This window comes from Alligator sinensis, unplaced genomic scaffold (genome assembly GCF_000455745.1).
Source record: "Alligator sinensis unplaced genomic scaffold, ASM45574v1 scaffold366_1, whole genome shotgun sequence".
Classification (NCBI taxonomy): Eukaryota; Metazoa; Chordata; order Crocodylia; family Alligatoridae; genus Alligator; species Alligator sinensis.
Window position 1 is genome coordinate 2892222 of NW_005841851.1, and position 22269 is coordinate 2914490.

The 22269-nt window shown below is 41.3% G+C and overlaps 1 protein-coding gene across 12 annotated transcripts in view; it reads left to right on the top strand.

Annotated features, from left to right (window-relative positions):
- PRKCZ (protein kinase C zeta) overlaps window positions 1-22269 on the top strand; it is a 223187-nt gene that overhangs the window by 177825 nt on the left and 23093 nt on the right. For 10 of the 12 annotated variants that reach the window (XR_003095613.1, XR_003095614.1, XM_006016195.3 and 7 more), the window contains 6 exons: window positions 4213-4299; window positions 5100-5235; window positions 7687-7774; window positions 8569-8688; window positions 10274-10353; window positions 11455-11544. Coding sequence is in view for 10 of the 12 variants with exons in the window: in XM_006016195.3 (XP_006016257.1) it covers window positions 4213-4299; window positions 5100-5235; window positions 7687-7774; window positions 8569-8688; window positions 10274-10353; window positions 11455-11544 (601 nt within the window). In the remaining 2 variants the exon portion in view is untranslated. Of the gene's footprint in view, window positions 1-4212; window positions 4300-5099; window positions 5236-7686; window positions 7775-8568; window positions 8689-10273; window positions 10354-11454; window positions 11545-16039; window positions 18884-22269 lie in introns of those variants that run through there. The other 2 variants (XM_025211715.1, XM_025211706.1) reach the window with 2 other exon arrangements.

Genomic DNA, 22269 nt, shown 5'->3' on the forward strand with positions numbered 1-22269 from the left:
TGTAGAAATTTCTTCACATATCAGGACATTGACCCATTTCTGATTATAGTGTTCTGTGCTAAGAAATATAGCGTAATTATAAAGCAGAACCATCCCCAACTATATTATCCCAGCCAAGGCTTTGTCTATCCAGGTCTTAAAACCTCGAAGGATGGAGATTCCACCACTTCTCTGGGTAACCTGCTCCAGTGATTTACTACGCTCCTTGTGAGGAAGATTTTCCTAATATCCAACCTAAACTTCCCTTGCTGCAACTTGAAACAATTGCTCCTTGTTCTTGTCACCTGCCGCCACTGAGAACAGTCCAGCTCCATCCTCTTTGTACCATCCTTCACTTACTTGCAGGCTGCTATTAAATCTCCTCTCAGTCTTCTCTTCTCCAGACTAAATAAGCCCAGTTCCTTCAACCTCTCTTCAGAAGTCATGTGCCTCAGCCCCTTAACTAATTTTGTTGCCCTCTGCTGGACTCTCTTCAATTTGTGCACATCCTTTCTGTAGTGGGGGAGGAGAGGGGGGGCAGAAATGGACACACTACTCCAGATGTGGCCTCACCAGTGCTGAATAGGGGAAAATAATCACTTCCCTCAATCTGTTGGCAGCACAGCTACTAATGCATCCCAGTATGCTGTTAGCCTTCTTGGTAGTAAGGGCACACTGTTGGCTCATATTCATCTTATTGTCCACTGTGACCCCCAGGTCCTTTTCTGCAGAGGTGCTGCTTAGCCAGTCAGTTCCCAGCCTTTAGCAGTACATGGGATTGTTCTGTCCTAAGTGCAGGACTTTGCACTTGTCCTTATTGAACTTCATGAGATTTCTTTTGGTCGAATCCTCCAATTTGTCTTGGTCTCTTTGAATCCTGGCCTTACCCTCCAGTGTATCTATTACTCCCATCAGCTCAGTTTAATCTACAGATTTACTGAGGGTGCACTCCTCATCCCATCTTCCAGGTCATTGATGAAAATATTGAGCAAAACTGACCTCAGGACCAACCCCTGAGTCACTTGACTTGATACAGGCTGTCAACTAGATATCAAGCCATTGACTACTACCCTTTGAGCTTGACGATCCAGCCAGTTTTCTATCCACCTTAGAGTCCATTCATCCAACCCATATTTCCTTAGCTTAGTTGCAAGAATGCTGTGGGAGACTATCAAAAGCCATGCAGAAGTCAATGTATATGGTATTTTCAAACTTTTCTACTCGCAAAGGTCTTTGTAAAGTCAGAAGGGGGAGATTCATTTATTCTAGATGCTCCTTTTGGCTGCACCAAATTTAAGTTCCACTTCTGCTGAATAATTGTCACACCTGAACTTAGACATTTAGTCTTTGTACAGAGGCTATGCAGACCAGGCATACTACTTGTGGAATTTAAAACGTATTTCTCATAGCACAGGATGAAGAGCTTGTAGATTGCTCTATTAGGCATATATTTAGAACTGTTTTTATTTTTATGTCTGCATATCTGCTGGAACAGGGCAACTTAACTGGTGGGCCACAAGGGGTTAATTTGTGGCACCCAGGCTCTCTTTTCAGGTGTCACTTACTAGGCCTGTGTGAAGCCGCTAGTATTTGCTTCAGATTTACCAATTCAGGGGACACTGATTTGATTCGGTGATTTGAATCACTGTCCTGAATCGATTCAGCCGAATCTGATTGGGCCGCTGCCAAGTCGGACGAATCTCTGAATCAAACAGGCCCCATCCCCTGCCCACTTTCCCAGTCCCATCAATGGCTGTTCTGCCCGGCCCCAGCCTCCCAGCTCTTTAAAAAAAAAAAAAAAAAAAAAAGTCTGGCACTCACTGGCTGCTCCCAGGCAGGGGAGTGATCCCCACTGACCTGTGCTGCATGGTGGGCTCTATCACGAGCCCCCGCCCGCTCTCCCAGCCCCAGCTCCTGGCTCTTTAAAAAAAGAAAGAAAGAAAGAAAAAAAGCGGCAGGGGTGATCCCCACTACCACCCAGTGCCCCATGTTGCATGGGGGGCTCTGCCACGAGCCTGCAGAAGCCCCAACAGCTGCTGCAGCAGCCGGTGAGTGCAGGTTTTTCCCCCCCCCCTTTTTTTTCTTTAAAGAACTGGGAGCTGGGGCCAGGTGGGGCAGCTACTGACGGGGCTGGGAGAGTGGGCAGGGGATGGGGGTTTGTGGCACAGCCCCCCCACTCAGTGCATGGCAGTGAGGGACAACAGGGATCACATCCCCTGCCTGGCAGGAGCCAGTGAGTGCAGGGTTTTTGTTTGTTTGTATGTTTTTTTAAAGAACCAGGAGCTGGAACTGGATGGGGTAGCCACTGACAGGGCTGGAAGAGTGGACAGGGCTCAGGGGGTGCTCAGGGGAACTGAGGGAGCAGGCAGGGGATGGGGCCTGGTGGGGGGCCCCCCCCTTGTCCCCTCCCTCCACCTCCAGCGCCCCCACCCCCTACTTACCAGCACAGAGTCCGGGTCCAGATCTCTGTGGCGGCGAGTAGGGACTGCCTAAATCTCTGAAGCTCTCTGAATCTTTTCCAAATCAAATCGGAGAGCTTCAAATCGATTCGGACCTTTTTATTCATCTCCCGATTAGATTTGAATTCGGAGATTCAACTGCCAAATCGGGCCGAATCTCCTCTGAATCGAATCAGCACCCAAAGCTTCGCACAGCCCTGTCACTTACCCCATCACTCTCCTGCTTTTGCCGCTAGGGTCTCTAGGCTCCCCTCCCTCCTCTCGTTTGTTTCCTGCACCTGTCCCTGGGGTCAGAATAAGGCAAGATAGCCTGTGGGCTCAGGGTGCCTGGGATGCTCATGTGGTGCAGCACAGCACAGCTGCTCACATGTGGCCCCCAGCCACTCAGAAATTGGACAGGCCTGTGCTAAAACATCTGTTTGGGGGATGACTTGTTTGAATCATATGTGATATCAGTCATCAGAACCATTTTGCATCACATTTAGTAGTTTTAAAAGATGGGCATGTTTTTCTGGTGCTTTGGTTGTTTTTAAAAGAATAACAGAAAAGATAACATCAAGTTTCAGATGAAGTTTTGGTGAATTTAGGAGGAAACTTTATTTTTCAAATGTGAAGCTGTTCATACTCCATGCCTTTCCTGATTTAAAAATAATCAACCTAAAACAGTATTCTGTATATGGCAATAACTCATACCACATACTGGTGTAGTAGTAGTAACAGTAGTAAACTGTGCCAAATTATTATTATATAATTAATCCTTTCTTAGTGAAAAATAATAATAAATTATCATAAATGAGAATTTTTAAAGCAAACTGTGGTATTTATTTTCTTATGGATGTTTTTTCTGCTTCATTCCATTTTTTATGCCAGAGAAATACAGCTATTCAGTAGCTTTACAGTGATAAGACATGATACTACTGTTCCAAGTTCCATGAGACGGTCATTGCACTCTGTATCGCTCCTTTGATAAGATACAGTCACTAAAATAAGATGTTTTCACAGTACAAATGTTGTTTTTAAAATTAATATCTGCTTTGCTCCTGCTTTTATTTATGGTAGATAAATTCAAAGCTAAAGTATTTATCATCTTCCTGCCTGTCACACTCATATGACTATTTCATCGATTTTATAGACATTAGGGCTAGAAGGGGCCTTGGAAGATTGAGTCCAGACCCCTGCCCCAGGGGCAGGAAGCCAGCTGGGGTCACAGGATCCTAGCAAGATAAGCATCCAGTTGACTCTTAAAGGAATCCAGAGTAGGTTCTTGACTATATCTCATTCCCTTGTTTTTATCTCTGAATAAGTTAAGATTTTTAAAGAATATATTTTCATACTATATTTAAGAAGTAGTGATTTTGTATTAATAGCCAAAAGTAGAACTCTGCTACTTTAAGTAACTTCTAATATCCTTTTCATATATTTGGGTAATTATTCAGGGTTCAAGCCAAATACAGACCTGGTGTAAACAGCTTCACCTCCATTAAGTTCAGTCCTGTTCCTTCATTTATTCCTCTGCTAAGGAATTCATATATCTACTATTTAATGATGGTATATCACTTGTATACTACAGACATGGGTGTATTATAAATCAAATAAATATTCTTTTTTTTTTGGTTTTGAAATAGTTATTTCTGATCTAACTTTAAGATTAAACCTCTTCTATAAGAGAGGGCAATTTAGAGGTAAGAAAATAATTAATTTGGAAATTAAGGGTCATCACAATTTTTTCCCTTGAAAACGTTCTTGGATTTAATTTATTTTATTTTATTTTCAGGTTGTTCCTTGTCATAGAGTATGTAAATGGGGGAGACCTCATGTTTCATATGCAACGGCAAAGAAAACTTCCTGAAGAACATGCAAGGTATTCTACTGATGCATTGATGAATGTACTAATTCTCTTAGTGTTGTTACTTAGCACAACATAAAAAAATTAATTACAAAACTTAAATGACTGCAAGACATTTGCAAGGGAGATTGTGATCTTGACATTTCAAAAGTAAAAATCATGTTCTTAAGATTAGAATGCAGTGCACACTTGAGAGAGAAAGCACTTTTCTCAGGGGATATGCATTTAAAGAAAAAGCAAAACCATAAATCAGTTGATAATAAAAACCATTCATTATTACTGCTATGTATTCAGTAAACTGGTCTCTGAAATTCACTTCTGATTGAGGATTGAATTCTTTAAGTGAATCTCAATGAAGTGGTTCTGTACCAAACCTCAAATGGGGGTATAATTAAGGAGAAGTAAACGCCTCTCTTGCAAGCCTTGGCACTACAGATAAATGTCAGTACGGTAGACATGATGTAGACTTTAGTATTCTAGTCCTGAAGCTGGTTAACAGTTTGTCAGGTTCATGTAAATATTTAGAATAAAGAACAAATTTCTTCATATAATCTGATTTTATCAAATATAATAAAATTGAAAAAAAATACTTGCCATACTTAACTATAGAGAGTAGATTTACTTGTTTTGATCATAAGAGCCCCTTATGATTGAATTGGCTTTGTTATCCTCTCTCTAGGTAGAAGCTAAACTGATGTTAGCTCTTTTATTAACTGTCTTCCTTCTGTTTCAAAAATTAATTGGCATTTTCAAGTGTTACCAACTTTATATGATTCCCCTAATGGACAGGTTGGTTTTTCTCCTTTTTATTTAAGATTTTATGCTGCTGAAATTTGTATTGCTCTAAACTTTCTACATGAAAGAGGAATAATCTACAGAGATTTAAAACTAGACAATGTTCTTCTAGACGCAGAGGGTCATATCAAGTTAACAGATTATGGCATGTGCAAGGTAGGATTTTTTTTATTTCTCACTGATTTTTTTCACCAAAGTGTTTCCCTGTTTTCTTAGATATGGTTTTTCTTAAACCTTTGGTCCCCACCCTTTGCTTTGCACTGCAAGCAGCATATTATTCTGTCCCCGTCAACCTCCATTTTAATTTTCCAATTTTCTGTGGTCACAAGCAGGGTAGGAGGGTCTCATGGGCAATGTGTTGCCCAGGAGACATGCTTTGGAGACCACTGCCCCAGATGTACACAGAATAAGTCAGCCCAGAATTTGCTTCTTAAAATGCAGTTCAATCCTGAAAACTGACTTCTAAAAAATGAAACTTTCTTACTTAGCGAATTTTCTTTTCGTATGAATTCCACTTCATGCACTGACTTTTGGGCTAAAATGAGTTATTTTATTTTGCTTTTGTTAGTGCTGGAGATTCAGAAATACTATCCAAAAAGTCCTGAAAAGCTCAATGCCTTACCTTCTCATTCATTGTCAACAAATTTAACCAACAGCTAGATCTACAAAGGAACTTAGGTGTTGTGCATTAGAGCATTGCAACACCTAATATTTTAGCGCTGGCTCCCAAGAGACAAATCTCAGTCTTATGTGACTCTAGGCCTACATTATAAACTTAGAATCAAAGAGTCCTGCTTTTATATTTCCACAGTTCCATTGAAGAAATGTAATTGTCACTAGCCTTTATTTTTGGATACTGAAGTCACTGGGATTCCATGGTTGGTTAGTATTTGACCCTTGTCTTTGGTGCAGGTCAAGTCTGATATGTCCTCAATTAGAAAATTAACACTGCCCTTCTAGGGGGATGGCCTTGACTAACTTATATACTGGATATTTAATATTTACACTCCTGTGAACTTGATTTCTATTAGCCTTCTCAATTATCAGGTCTTATGGGGAAGAGGTCTTCTATATTTTTACATACACAATTTCTCTATTGAAAATTTGTAGCATGACTGCATTGGCACTGCAACGTTCTAGTATTTAATCACATCATGCAAAGTTTTGTTCCAAAATGGTTGATAAATGTGACATTTACCTTAAGGGACTCTACAAAAGGTATTAGCGGTCTCATTTAAAAATGCTGCAGTGTAAAAAGCAAAGATTGAGGAACTTGAGCAAATTAATGATTTAGAGAGACCAGAAACTTTTAAGAAACTTGCAGTGGGTATTAAAATGTTCATCTCCTCACTTGCTGGTTTTACTTCTTTGGCATACATACAGTAAGATGACTATGTCAGGCCCCTGACCTATGTTACATTTAAGATGTGATTCACCAGTCAGTCTCATCTTCAAGTGCAGCTTGGCCATACATTCAGCTGCAGCTTAAAGCGAAACCAGCCACAAAATTATTACACAAAAAGTATATAATAATGTTGTCACTGATTTCCTTCATGCCTTAAAATGAATGTGTAGCTGGGTGGACTGCATAGGGGCTTGAAAGATGGTTCCTGCCCGCCACCAACCAGCTGATTGGCAGCAGCATCAAGGTTGTACTGAGACTAGAATGGGCCCTGATACAATCCCTGCTGGTTGCTGATCAACTGATGAGAGGCAGCATCAGGGCAGCATGGGGTTTGGAATGGTGGCCAGCAGGGACTGCACCAGGGTCCATTCCAGCCCCAGTGTAGTCCTGATCCAGTTGCCAATCAGTTGAGTGGTGGCTGGCCCCACGGACTTGAATTGGCCCTGTGGGTCCCTGTAGCAAACTGACAATCAGCTGATTATCGGGCAACACTGATGCAGAGGGAGCCCAGGACCATGATCTTGGGGTCACCCTGTATTGGCAAGTAAGGTGTGATTTAGATCTGATCCATGATCCCTAAGTCGCATGTCCTGCTATGCACATGTGACATGGCAGGAGGCTCAATTGTTGGAATCAAGGATCAGATCCCATCACGCCTTTAAATGAACATCTGTCAGTGGCCTCAGGTATTTCCTTGTGACAGACGAATCCTCAAAGTAGCAGTACAGCTAGCACTTCTTTGACAATTTCAGAGAGCCTAAGGATTGGTTGGAACGTATAATTTGAAACTACCTTACCAATATTTCCTTTAGTTCATGATTAAAGCACATTAGTAATGGGGCAGTATAAAGAAGCTTACATTGTCACTTACATTGAGAAAACAAAAACTATCTTTAGTCTCAGAAAACAATTATGTTAACATACATTTAAAAAGTGTTCTTGTGTTGTTTAAGCAATAAAAGCACCTTTGAAACATATTAAGGCTAATGATATTGCATGGTGCAGCCCTAGAAAAACTCACAAGCCAGTCGTGAACCTTGAGCACTTCTGGAAGGTATCTCGTCACTGTCTTAATCTTCTGGAATTGCATTTTTGCACGGAGGAGTCTTGGACTCCCAAATCCGTGTCTTCAAAACCTGGTTGAAAGGAAGTTCCTGTAAGTAGAACTCTACTTTCAATATTAAATTGGTTTATTCCTTTAGGAGGGATTAGGCCCTGGTGACACTACAAGCACTTTTTGTGGAACGCCAAATTACATTGCACCAGAGATCCTCAGAGGAGAAGAATATGGTAAGGCAATGCATAAACGGTAACAATTTAATTGCAATGAATCCCAAGTTCAAGTTCTGATATCAGGCTGCTATGGATATTTTAATTAGGCTTACATATTTTTTTATTTCATTATGTACAGACAAGACTGGAATTCATTGCATCTTCTATAATTCCATTTTAGCTTTCTCAGATGTACTTGAGACAATTTTGGTATCCTGCCTCATAATCATGATTGTTTAGGTCCTATTAAAACAGGGTTTCAGAATGGGTGGACTTCCTACTGAGAGAGAACTCTTACATAGGACTACAGAGCAATGCCTGTCCCTTACACCTTGGCTTTAAAATTTCGGACTAAGCACTGTATGGATCAGATTTGAGTATCCAATCATGGAAGTCTTAGACTACTCTTGTTTCACATTCTATATGAGTATTTTACATATTATAATTAGCTGAGTGTATGGACTAAAATATCGGAATCCTGTAATTTAGCAGTATGATAATGTAACAATTACAACTCTAAACATTATTAAGTATCTTTCAGTACTAAGAAGCATATTGACATTTATCTGAATGTTGCTAATTGGAACCTTGCTGTTCTATGGCACAGCTGCAAGTTTTTGAACAAAATTACTTTTGCTAATTTTTCTCCAAGGTGCTCTGTGAAAGTTTAGTCCTGAAATACACTGGGCCATGGCACCAGTGGCTTCAGTGAAAACAGGATTCTCAGCATTTTGCAGAATTGGCCACTTAATCTCCATTGATTGTCTAGGGTTAGGCATCACTTGAATACATGCTCTGCAACTGCTTTACAGGGTTTAGTGTGGACTGGTGGGCTCTTGGTGTCCTGATGTTTGAAATGATGGCAGGAAGATCTCCATTTGATATTATTACTGACAATCCAGATATGAATACTGAAGATTACCTCTTCCAAGGTAGGTATAGTAAAGATATGTTGTATTATGTTTTAAATAATTTTAGTTTGTGAATCCCTTTGAAATAATGACACTAAGAATGAAAATTATCAGCCACCTTAAGATACTAAAGAATTCCTTACCCTATCCTTTTAATCTTCCACAAAAGGATTTGGTAGTGAGCCCAGTATTTTGCACAGCTATCACTATGAGCACAGGTAAAAAATGCCATGGTGTTTCTAATTCAGCATCCAAAACATAATTTTCTTTTTAACATGAACAAAAAACCCAAACCACATAAAAAGCAAAGCCATGCCAACAAAACAAAGTCAGTCTTCTTCAAATTGGACTTTGTGCCTGTAAGGTCCACAGTATAGAACTAACCAATGAAAATAAGTTTGAAATGTCCTTGGTTGTAGCTGTTACATCATATATTATATTTCAAGAAAAAAAATAGGTCATTATATTTGACAAATCACTGCTCATGTGTTACTCTTTCCCTCCTCTAAACATAGTTTGGGGTATTTTTTCTCTTCCACTCTTATTCTTTGGTACAAACATTTTATATTTTGTCTGTTTTTTTTCTTTATTTAAGAGAGTTGCAAATATAATTACTTTAACTTTGAATGTCTAAAATGTTCTGATAGTGCCTACTATAACACCTGAAATACTTTAGCAATATAATTTTTTTATGCAATCAACTGCTGAAGTTACCATGTTATAGTCTTATTAGTTGGAAGAGGTAATGGTTTATTCATTCATAATTAGAAGAGAGAATTTCTTTTAGAATGTAATTCTACATATGAAGATGTTTTATAAAAAAAACATTGCTTTCTATTATGGAAGGAAATTTCGAAGTGGTAACTGTATCATCTATTTCCTTATGGTGAATGTATGGCAACCATTTAGTAAGTTATTCATTAGAAGCTGTTTTGCCCATCAAAGGTAGCATTATGCATGATATAGTAATTAATTACAGAAATATTGAGTGAAATGTACATTTTGGGGACAATTCTGGAAATACTTGATTAAGAAAGAGTAGATTTCAGAAGTATATTGCACAAAGTTTTGAAAAGAAAGGTCTCATTCAAATGTAGCCTCCCCTGGCCAATCTAAGTGCCACTGTGAGCATTCCCAAAGTCTGTTGCATATTCTTTAAACTGCAGAACTATTGTCTAAGCTATCTGTTGTGGGGTGTATTGTATAATATGGTTTTTGATGGTGCAATGGGGAGTCTTCTACAGCATCTAGACCAGTATAATATTACTGGTACTGTTTAAAAATATTTTTATATATCCTCTTGTTCAAGCCATTGAAAGGATGGCAAATCCTTATTCATTGCATTTATCACTATGACACATATGGGATGAAAGATGTGGTCCATAAAGTTTAGACTATTCAGAAAAAGTTTAATTGTCACTTTACTAATATCACCTTTCATTTTAAATATATTAAGTAATTAAATATTTGTCATATTAGCATATGGTCCAGATAATAGCATAGATGAGTGATACAGTATATTTATTGAAATCTTAGTGAATATTATATAATGAAGCATAAACATATATGTACATATACTTATATATATTTTTTTAATTTGTAACAGTTATTCTTGAGAAACCAATCCGGATTCCAAGATTTCTTTCTGTCAAGGCCTCCCATGTCTTGAAAGGATTTTTAAATAAGGTAAGTTTTTCAATATTTCCCTTATTTATAGCATATAGGATTGGTAACTCAAAACCTTATTTTGCAGTGAATTAAAAATGTAGAAATGCCTTTGCTTACTGTAAAAAAAAAAAAAAAAAAAAAAAGCCTGAACACATTATATAATATAAAAAGTCTTTTAATTGCTGACTTATGTGAAAAATTCATAGTGTAGAGTTTAAATTTTAAAACTTGCTAACAAATAAAAAGTAGTAAAACAAACTACCAGATGGTTACTTAGTAAAATGTTCTTTATAATGAAACAGAGTACCAAAGTTTACCAACAAAGATTACTACTAGGCTGTGTTTTTATGAGTATTCTTTATTCATTCAGGTAGACTGGTTGAAGTTAATGGAATTATCTGAGAGTGAGGACAGCATTTTTTAAATATAAAAATTCAATTTTACAACATAGCCCAAAAACGATTGAAATAAAAACCCTAGTTTATAATGAGTTTCCAAACCAATTGCATGTAGAAAGCTAGATTGATTTAGTTTACCAATGTTTTATGTTTTTATTACCAATTCTGATGATAATCTATGCCAGTGGTGCTCAAGCTTTTGGCCCTATGGGCCAGATGAGTGTTATAAGGCAATTCACGGGCCTGATTGAGCCTGGTATACCAGGACTGGGCCCTGGTGTGTGTCACCACCTCCTCTGACCCCTGCACATTGGAGCCCAGGGGCCTGGTGTCACTCCTTCCTGCCTCTGCATGTTGGGATTTGGCCCTGGGGCCTGGCATATCCTCCTCCCCACCCCCAGGATTGGGCCCTGGGATCCTGCACCAGCACCATCCCCACCTAGCCCTGTGTGCTGGGATCAAGCATCCAGCCAAGCGCACAGGGCCCAGGGCTGCCCACAGGTCCTGCAATTTGGCAGCAGGTCAGTGGTGCCACTGCTCCCCTGCTGCCAAATTTTGGATTCAGAATCCCCACAGGCCAGATGACATGGTTCCATGGGCTGGGGATTGAGCATCCCTGATCTACTCCTGAACAGTGGAAAAATAGAAATGTTTTGGTTATGACAAGGCAATAAAAAAGGAAGTAGAAGAAAACATAACATTGATGTTTTCTTTTTCACAGGATCCCAAAGAAAGGCTTGGTTGCCAACCACAGACAGGATTTTCTGATATCAAGTCTCATACCTTTTTCCGCAGCATAGACTGGGATCTGGTAAAAATAATTACTTTAATTCTGTTTATGTGTGTTAAATAGAAGCATGTTTCTCTAGTGTTTTAATTAGTATATACATGTGTATATATATGCATTAATCTTGTTAAAAGCTCTGCTAATAACCACTTTCATAAAATTATTGTTACTTTTAAGTGATACTTTATCCTTGTGTAAAATTTATTCTTAGTGTTTAGGTTTGTTAAAGATTTACCTCCTGGTGAAACACCCACATTCCTTCAAAAACTTAAGTTGTATTTATGAATTTTATGTTTAGAAGATAAGTTTTCATTCTTCCCAAAAGCACTGCCCTGGTCTTCTTTAGAAAATAAGAATAAAAACTGTTTGAAAATCTCATGCATTACTGGAGGCCAGTTTATTCCTTGGGTTATTTGGTAGGCTGCAGAACAGTTTTTGCAGCATTGAAAAGTCCAGCACAGAAAAGTGGGCTAGCAAAAGCTTCCAAGATCAGAGGCCAGTGCCTTTCTTTCACACACAGTTATGTCAGATGATCCTGTTTATAAACTTATCAAGGACCATATTAAAACTGGCTTTTACTCCTACTGCTTCCATCAGAATTCAGGTCCTCAGCATTACTGCTGCAGTGGCAAAAAGCCCTCTCTGCCTGAAACAGGGTGGTTAGTAATTAGCTGTCACAACCCATTTAATGGGCAGGAGCAAAGTCTATAGTACCATGTAGAAACGTGGCACCTTAAATCCATGTGATAAAGTGATTTCCTTATATTTTAGAATGTAAAAGCATAGAAGTATAATACCTTATAGGTATGTTGGAGGTTTTATTTACCTGAATAGTCCCATTAATTGTTAATGTGGATAAGAGAGTGTGGGATCAAGCTCTGAAAAGGAAAGATGACTCAGGAAGGGATGAGATTTGAAAATAATATGATCATATAATTATGCTGTACTTACTTGTTACATTTGGGTTTTTCATTTTATTCATTACTCTTTGCTTGGGGTGGTTTTTAGTCCATAGTGGTATAAAACAAATTTAATAAGTTTTGTCAAAAGTTGTATGCCATGCATCAAAGTTGTTGATTATTAGATGTCTTGCTCTCTTCAGAAGAACATCAGTCATTTCTTGATTAGGTTCATGATTCTCATCAAGAAATCATTGTTAAAAGCTATTTTAGGTACTTCATATTTTATAGCTAAGGTACCAACATTACCATATATGGGTTTGTGAATTTTTAGCACCTAAGTTTAATGATGATGAGTGTTTGGGTTTTTGGTTGTTTTTTTTGTTTTGTTTTTTTTCCACCACAATATTGCATAATTTTGTGGAAAATATCATAGAAACAGGAGGTAATGACATTAACAGCATGAGAGGAGTTTTGGAGAAAGGGAGAAAAAAAGAATACAGAATGATTAAAGGAGAGCACCTTGAACTAAAATAGGATGATTATGTAAACCTGCCATCTTTTCAGCAATTCGTCATGTATATTATGATTCTGAGATGTAAACTATACTTAATTTAACATCTCATAAAGACTACAGAAAAAATATGCTTATTTTTGGCTCCTGTTGCTCTGGTTTTTATTTAGAAAGACATATTACTCCTAGTGTGTCATAGTCATTTAGAATTAGACCAAAGAACTTTAAAATTAGACGAAAGATTTTGTTTTGCAAAAATAAAAGGAAATTAAATCCAGTGGTGATAATCTGGAGGGTGTTTTTAATTTAGTGAACCTTTCATTTGAAATGTAGCTGAGGAGGGGGGAATATTTACAGTAAAAACATTCTGTAAATCATTTACCGCTGAAACACAACCATCTTACACAAGAGAACCAGAGCTTAACATAACACAGGGGGTAGTAACTTGCCAGGGTCCAAACTGAGTATAACCTAAAATAAGAAACAGATTCTGTTTCATAACTTAAGGTACGAGTAGAAGGCAGTGCAGAGTTGCATGTAATAGGTTAAGTAATGTAGAGTCGCATAAACTTTCATAAGCAAGAGTTCACTTTATGAGATACTATCATGGCAGTAAGCATTAGGCCTGTGCAAATAGGGAAGTATTCGATTGGGATTGGGATTTGGCCGATTCAGAGGACAGAGAGTCAATTTGGAGATTCAGATCACTGTCCTGAATCTATTTGGCCGATTCAGCGGTGATTCGGATCAGCCAGGGAGAGGCAGGCACAGCTGGGCAGCTGCAGGTTCTCCCGTGGCTTCTCCAGCTATGCCTGCCTCTCCTTTGGCAGGGGGAGCTGGGGCTGGGCAGGGCAGTCATGACGACTTCTCTCATGGCACCTCTGGCTGTGCCTGCCTCTGCCAAGGAGGGGGGAGCCGTGGGGGCTATGCACTGCTGCTGCTTGCCCAGCTATGCAGGTGCAGCTTGCTCCAGGCGGCAGCAGCACATAGCCCCCTCTCCCAGTGCTGCCGCACCTGCATCAGCCCTGGGAGTGGGGCGTCTGCTCTGCTGCTGCTTGCCAGCTGACGTGGTGGGGTGCAGGTTGTGGTCACGGCAGTGCTGGGTGCGGGAGCTCTGCCTTGCTGCCACTTGTACCCTTCCGCCTGGAGCGAGCCATGCCCGCATCCTGTCCCAGCTGGGAAGTGATAGCAGGGCAGAGCCCCCGCTCCCAGCACTGCCACACGCTCACCCCTCACCCCTCCGCCTCCTGCCCTAGCTGGGCAGCTTGTCCCAGCCCCAACCTTCCCTCCCCCAACCGCAACCCCAACAGACTTACCAGCTGGAGGCAGCCTGTTTAGTCTATGGCCAAATCTCCAAAGTGGCCAAATCTTTTCCAAACCTTTTTCCAAATTGATGTGGATGCTTCAAATCAATTTGGAGCTTTCACTTGGTCCCCTGATGCAGTTTGGATTTGGAGATTCGGTTCCTGAATCAGGCCAAATCTCCTCCAAATCAAATCAGCTACCGAAGCCTTGCACAGCCCTAGTAAGCATAAGCAGGAAATGTAAGGATATTGCAGCTTCTTATAAAAAGGTAGGTGGAATGATATTTCACAGGTTGTGAGCACCCCAGTTGACTTAATTGGGGGCTGGAGTTCATCAGCACCTCTAAAAATACTTACGAATTTTCAGATCAGAAAGGTACAAGAGGGATTTATCCTATGGATGATGTCAGTATTGAGATGTCACTTTACTTAGTATGAGCCAGGGACATTCAGGCACCTAGTAAAACAGTTTTCTTGAAATACTTCATAATATTTACCACGCTGTTATTTTTCATAAAAGAGCATGGTGTATATTCCTAGTCTCTATTTTTATTGCAATTATCTGTCACAATTCTACAAAATTTTGATCACTGTCACTGCTTAGTTGCTCTCTTTCTGTAATTAAGTCCTAAATGAATGTAGTCATAGGACTAAATTTTTGCTACTGTTGTAGTCAATGGAATTCTGCCAACTCACAGCTTAAACTGATTTTGAACTTACTGTTTTTTCTACTTCTTCCATATCATGATATCAAGGACTTTAGGTTGTTTTTTTTTAATACTCACCAGTTTGTCAGTTTGTATTTTGAAGTGTATGGTTTAAAGAGATAAATACCCCAAATCTATAGAATAAATTATCTGAAAACTATCAACAGGTCTGTCCTAACAGGTTGTCAGAGAATGTAACAATAAGAAAAGTTATCATGGGAATAAAACTGGAAGGGAAAGAAAGAATTTAGTATAGCTAAATCTAAGCATGCATCAGAGGTAGCTATTAACCCTGAAAGATTACGTCCAGCTACTAATGGAACTGTTAGAGATTTCCATTTCAAAAGAAAGCAAGCACCAGGTAGGTAGTGACTTTGCAGCTCTAGGTTTCTAAATACTTCTGAAAATCTGGCCTCAAATAACCAGTGCATTTGGAATGAGGGAGGAAGAGTAGATCATAGTAAGATCTTTGCTAGCAAGACGCAAAGGCTGCTAACATCCAGTGAATAAGAAGTTTATATGTATGATGTCACCTTTTTGTGAAGTTATTAAGAAAAGGTCATGGTTAACTTTAAAAACAATGCATTTGAAAAGTACATGAAAACATAACTACCTTTTTACTTTGGAAGAATAAGGAAAGTTTTTTTGGAATAAGCTGACAAAGGGTGTGTGTGTGTGTGTGTGTGTGTGTGTGTGTGTGTGTGTGTGTGTGTGTGTGAGTGTGTGTGTGTGTGTGTGTTGTGTGTGTGTGTGTGTGTGTGTGTGTGTGTGTAAAGGCTCAGGCAAGGAGGAGCTGTGATCTGTCCAGACTTCAACATAACAGTCTTAAAAGGTTGTTGTTGAAACAACTATACTTTAGAATTTCTCTCACAGTGCATTAAAAGCCTACCCCCCAGAGGTTACAAAGAAACCCATGTAAAAGTACTAGCATGTCAATAGTAACAGAAAATAAAATGTGGGAAAGCATGGTAATACACCAGAGCTGACTAAAGATACAGTTAAGAAACACAGGGAGGAATGTTATGGAACTTTTGGGCTACAAACCTATAGAAATACAGTCTATGATCAACTACATCCTTACCTCTCTAAATATAGAGACCTGAAGAAAGACAGATCATGACAGAACCACAAAAAGATGGTAGTTTCAAGAGAACAGACTGATTTCAGCCGTCTTTTAGTTCAGCAGATTCTTAAGGAAACCACCAGAGCTGATTCAAATGAACGTTGTAGCTGGATCCTCAGGTCTTCAACTTAAGGACTGCAGCTTTACCACCTATTTTTAAAGGAGCTTTTTCATGTTCTACTCCAGTTTGCACAATACCCTTGTAAAGAAGCAATGTAATTTGTATTCTTTTTGATCCTTTGAATTCAGTTTTTTATCTGTTCAGAATTCTGCTGCAAATATTATTCTGTAGTCCATAATTTTCAACTGTCTGCCCTCTTCTGTGTCCACTGACTCTCCCTTCTCCGTCCTATCAGACAGAACCTACTTGTCTTCTCTTTCAAAATCTTTACCAGTATTGCCTGATCTATCCCAGACAGATCCTTCCTATCTTCTTTCATTTGCTGTCAAGATGTCATTTCTGATTGGACCAGGATGCCGGCCTCCATTACCCACCTGTTATATTTGCACCTTTCTGCTTTCTCCTTTGCTGCCTTTCCTGCTTAACTAACTCCTTATAAATAGCCACAAAACTAATATATTATCCTCCTTCAAAACCCTCTCTAAAACTCTCTTTTTCCATGCTGCCATCAGAAACGTGATAAATATGGGGCTGCTGAAGTGCTGACAACACTGCCTATATGCTGACCAGTATTACCTGTTTCCTTATGCTCTTCTATCCGTATCCATTTTATGTTTTATACTTTGATTGTAAGGTTTTTTGTTATGTTGATGTGGTATGTAGTGCGGTGGCGGTCCTGATCTCAAACCAGGGTTACTAGGCATTATTGTAATACAGATAAATAATAATTGTGATCAGTCATATCTGCTTAGCTCTAAACTGTAAAATTAGGTGCTAGGTGTGGGGGAAATTCTCTGGTGAACTTACAGGAGCTAAAGTTATTTAAAATCTAAAGTCAGAAACTGGGCTATAACTGTTTTAAAATAGGTTCTGTTTTGCCCCTAACCCTAGGTGTGTATACACGTTAAGTCAACTTAACTAAATTGACTTAAGCCACGTCAGAGCATACACACATACAGCTCCTTGACATGGTGGTAGCTATCTTGTGAGCTAAGTCAACCTAACTAATGCAACTCAAGAGAATACACCTTAGAGGTGTATTATCTTGCACCACATGTAAGCCGATTCTGCTCCACATGTGTGTGTAAGCTCTGACAGTTAAGTTGACTTTAAAAACTTAAGTCAGCTTAACGGTCAGAAAGTTAGTACATGTGTACTATGTGAGTATTTTAATATACAGTGAACATTAAAAGCTTAAACAAGCCACAGGCACTGTTCACGTATTGCATTTCTGTTGGTATCAATGCAGATTTTCATGTAACAAATCCCTTTTACTGCTTAGTACTAAAGATACCATTCCACAATTCCTAAGTATTATAGTCTAAGCAGTGTTATTGTGTATGGTTTTCAGAATCATGGGGGTTTTTTACTGCAGGTTTAATTCTTATTACAGTGACCTGCTACTTCTGTATCTTTTTCAAAGCACTACAATATATAGGGTTGGGATTTAACTGGATATAAAAATTCTAGTTATTACTGCAGTAAAGTTTATGGGTTAGGATACAATCACAAACATTGAGTATAATAATATTCTGACAGTCTCCTTTCAAAGCACATACAGCTGTTATTAAAATTGGAAAGAGATGGAAAAGATGGCCCATTAATTCTTTTTTTTATTGGAGCATTCAAATGCTGTAAGAGAATCTTTCAGCTTTAAGAGAGCCTGTGTATTAAGTCAAATTAAAATTAAGATGGATGGATTTTTATATCACCTGTTAATTGCTGAGTATACTTTATTATAGTTCTCATTTCCTAACTCAGCAACATTATACATTAATCTCCAAAGAACATTTCTCTTGAATTTATAGAGGTCTTTTACATTGTCCATTACAAGCCAGTAGCTGAATTCTGCTTTGTTACCTTTTATAAATTTAGCTCTGAAAAGTTACAAACTTGTTTCTAAACAAACACAAAAATCTTTACACTTGTCTTATATCTGTTATAGAAAGTATCTTAAAATGAAGTCTTGCGAGTCAACGTATGTTGTCGCTCAGCTTGTGTAAATTTCTATTTTAAATAAGAAAACCAAGATTTTAAATGGCTTGCATTTAAAACATGTGTCTTGGAGGTAGAATTTCTTTTATATAAGCCATGTAGCTCAAATAGGGACAGAAGACAAAAATAAGTTCAATTCAAAGCAGAAATATTCAAGATGAAAGCACTGACAGGGAAGCACATAACCTGCGCATTCTCTTTTCTGCTGCAGTGGGTTTCCCTGAATCCTGCTCTATGATACTTTAGTATGCTAAGTCAGGGACACTCCTAGAGTCTTAAAGCAATGTTTGTGATTGGAAACTAGTAAGATTTTTAGGTCTTATAGAAGAAGGTAGGGACCTACTCACCTTCCTCAGAACCTTTGGTCACACGTTTAGCGCACCTAAAAAAGCTGGGCCATATGTACACACTAATTGTTCAAGAATGCAACAAGAAAGGGAGAGGAAGCCCAAAGGGTCTGTTGCATAATGATTTGACCATGGTCTTTTAGCTCAAGGCTTCAACTTCTGGTTTCAGCTACCAGAAGTTGAAAATCCTCCTAAACATTTCAGAATCACGTACAGGCAACCCCCGCTTAACACTGTTCCGCTTAGCGCTGTTTCAACGGTCGTTTTAAATTGATACCTGATTTCACTTAACGCTCAGCAAGTTTTGTTATAATGCTCACGGTCGCCATCTTGGGTCATTAAAAAAAATTGCGGTCACTATCTTAGGTTGTCAGATACTTTTGGTTTCGCTTAACACTCGTTTCACTTAACACTTGCTTTTTCAGGAACCAGTTAAGAGCACTAAGTAAGGGTTACCTGTATGGTATAGGTTTGGATGAGCTTCTCTTACTGGTAAAGATTCAGAGGGATCCTTTGTATGTCTGCACCAAGCTTCTTGTCTTAAAATCCAACAGCTACTCTTTTGAGCAAAGTATATGTAATTTCTGTTTTCTCCTGCTTTTTAACTTTCTGCCTCTGTCTTTCTGCAGTCCCCCAAATTAATAGGGACAGTATTTCATAGTGTCATAGTTTCAGGGTCGGAAGGGACCTAATAGATCTTCTAGCCCGACCCCCCGCCAGGGCGGGAGAACAACCCAAAAAAAACACCACCCTAAAAACAAAAACGGGACTCAAATGAGTCCAGCCAGGTAAGTATCCAGCCTCTTCTTAAAGACCCCCAGGGTAGGGTCAACTTGTGCCCATTATTCCTTGTTATGCCAGCAGGGGCTAGGGGAAACAGCGTCTCCCCCAAACCCTTCTGGTTCCCCCTAGTGAGTTTATAGACGGTCACCAGGTCCCCCCTCAGCCTTCTCTTGTGGAGGCTGAATAGGTTCAAGTCCCGCAGTCTCTCACTGTAGGGTCTGCCCTGTTGTCCCCGGATCATGCGGGTGGCCCTCCTCTGGACCCTCTCCATGTTGTCCACATCCCTCCTGAAATGGGGCGCACAGAACTGGACACAATACTCCAGCTGCGGCCTGACCAGCGTCGCATAGAGGGGGAGGATCACCTCCCTGGCTCTACTCGAGATGCACCTGTGGATGCACGACAAGGTCCGGTTAGCCCTGCCAACCATGACCTCGCATTGTCGGCCCATGTTCATCTTGGAGTCAATAATGACACCAAGATCCCTTTCCGCCTCCGTGCTCTCAAGTAGGGAGTTCCCCATCGTATAAGTGTGCTGCTGGTTCCTACTACCCAAGTGCAGCACCCTGCACTTGTCCGTATTGAAACGCATCCTGTTCCTGTCTGCCCACCCCTGTAACCTATCCAGATCCTTCTGCAATCTCTCTCTCCCTGCTAGCGTGCTCACCTCCCCCCAAATTTTGGTGTCATCAGCGAATTTAAACAGGTTGCTCTCCACCCCAACATCAAGATCGCTGATGAAGACATTGAACAGCGCAGGGCCCAGGACCGAGCCCTGAGGGACTCCACTACCCACCTCCCCCCAAGTCGAATATGATCCATCCACCACCACCCTCTGAGTGCGACCCTTCAGCCAATCTGCAATCCATCTGACCGTGTAGGCATCTATGCCACAGTCGCCTAGTTTACTAATTAGGATGGGGTGAGAGACGGTGTCAAAGGCCTTGCTGAAGTCCAGAAAGACTACATCCACCGCGACACCTGCATCCATGGCCTTTGTGACCTGATCATAAAAGGCAATCAGGTTGGTCTGACATGATCTCCCCCTAATAAATCCATGCTGATTGCCCCTGAGCATCATCTCGGATGCCGGCCCATCACAAATGTGCTCCTTGATGATCTTCTCAAAGAGCTTCCCCAGGATTGAGGTAAGACTGACGGGCCTATAATTGCCCGGGTCCTCCCTTTTCCCTTTTTTGAAGATGGGGACCACATTAGCTACCTTCCAATCGTCTGGCACCTGGCCCAAGCACCACGATCGCTCGTAGAGCCGTGCCAGGGGCCCTGCAATAACCCCAGCCAGCTCCCTCAGCACCCTGGGGTGGAGAGCATCCGGACCCGCTGACTTGAACGCGTCCAGCCCCTCCAGAAGCTCTCTAACCCGGTCCTCCCCAACCTGAGGTCTGAAGGCGATCCCCTCGCGTCCGGCTTCTATCACAGCAGGGAAGTCCCGGTCCCTGCACAAGAAAACGGAGGTGAAGAATTGGTTAAAGAGGTCCGCTTTATCCTCTGACGCAACCACCAGATTGCCCCGCATATCCTGCAGGGGCCCCACATTACCCGGCGCCTTCTTCATCCTCCCAATATATTTGAAAAAGGACTTTTTGTTATCCTTAATCCTGGACGCTAATCCGAGCTCTATCTCCGCCTTGGCCTTCCTAACAGCCCGCCTGCAGGCCCGAGCAGAGGAGGTATACTCCTCTTTGGAGATTACACCCCCCTTCCACCGGGCGTACGCCACCCTTTTGGCAAGCAGGCATTCCCGGACACCCTTGGTGAGCCAGGGGGGCTTTTGGACACTCCTGCCCGCCTTGCTTCTTGTCGGGATGGACACCCCTTGGGCCCCGAGTATCGTTTCCTTAAGGAACGACCACTCCTCTTGGACGCTGAGTTCCTCTGCCCTCAAGGACCCCAGTTCCTCTCCCACTAATCTCCTCATCTCACTGAAGTTGGCCCTCCTGAAGTCTAGGGCCACCACCTTGCTGTGGGCCCTTGACACTCTACGCTGGATGGTGAATTCCAGCATGCGATGATCACTATTGCCCAGGTGGTCAAGAACCTGGAGGCCTCTTACCAGGTCGTCGCCTGTGGCCAGGACCAGGTCCAGCAGAGCATCTCCTCTGGTGGGACTGTGCACCTCCTGAATCAAGTGGAGGTCCTGCAACTCGGCCAAGAACCTCCTGGAGCGGTCCGTCCCGGCTGACTGCTCCTCCCAGCAGATGTCCGGGTAATTAAAATCGCCCATGACAACTACATCCCTTGCTTTTAGTGTCTCCGCAAGCTGGCCTGAAAATTCCCTGTCCAGCTTCTCCTCCTGATTGGGGGGTCTGTAATAGACCCCCACCGTCAAATCCCTCTCGCCATTTATCAGTGGTGTCCAAACTTTTGTCTTGTGGGCTGGATGAACAGTGCCAGCTCCCTGCTCTGGCTGATGGCCCCAATCCAGCTGTGCAGGGTTGTACAGCCCAACCTTGATCTATCCACCTAGGGTGGGGCAGAGCAGCACCAATCTGAATGTGTGGAGTGGGAGGTGGGGAGCAGTCCAGTCCTGGTGGTCCCTGTCCCAGTCCTGAGCCAAACACATGGGGTGGGGTGGGGTGGAGCAACTTAATCCAGATATGTGGTGGGGGGTGGGATGAGGTGGCCCTGATCTGGACATGGGGTGCAGGGAGGGGCAGAGCAGCCCAGGTCCAGATGCGGGGGTGGGGTGGGGGAGAGAAGGAGGGCAGCCTGGTCTCAGTCCCAATCCAGACATGCAGGGCAGGGTGCGGCAGGGCACCCCCAATCCAGGTTTTGGGGAGAAGGAATGGAGAGGCCTAATCTGGCTGTGTGTTGGGGGCAGGGTGGAGCCTAGTCCCAGTCCAGATATGTGGTGGGGCAGGGTGGAGCAGCCCTGATCTGAATGTGGAGGGGAACAGCCAACCTCATTTGGATGTGCTGAGTGGGAACCATCCCA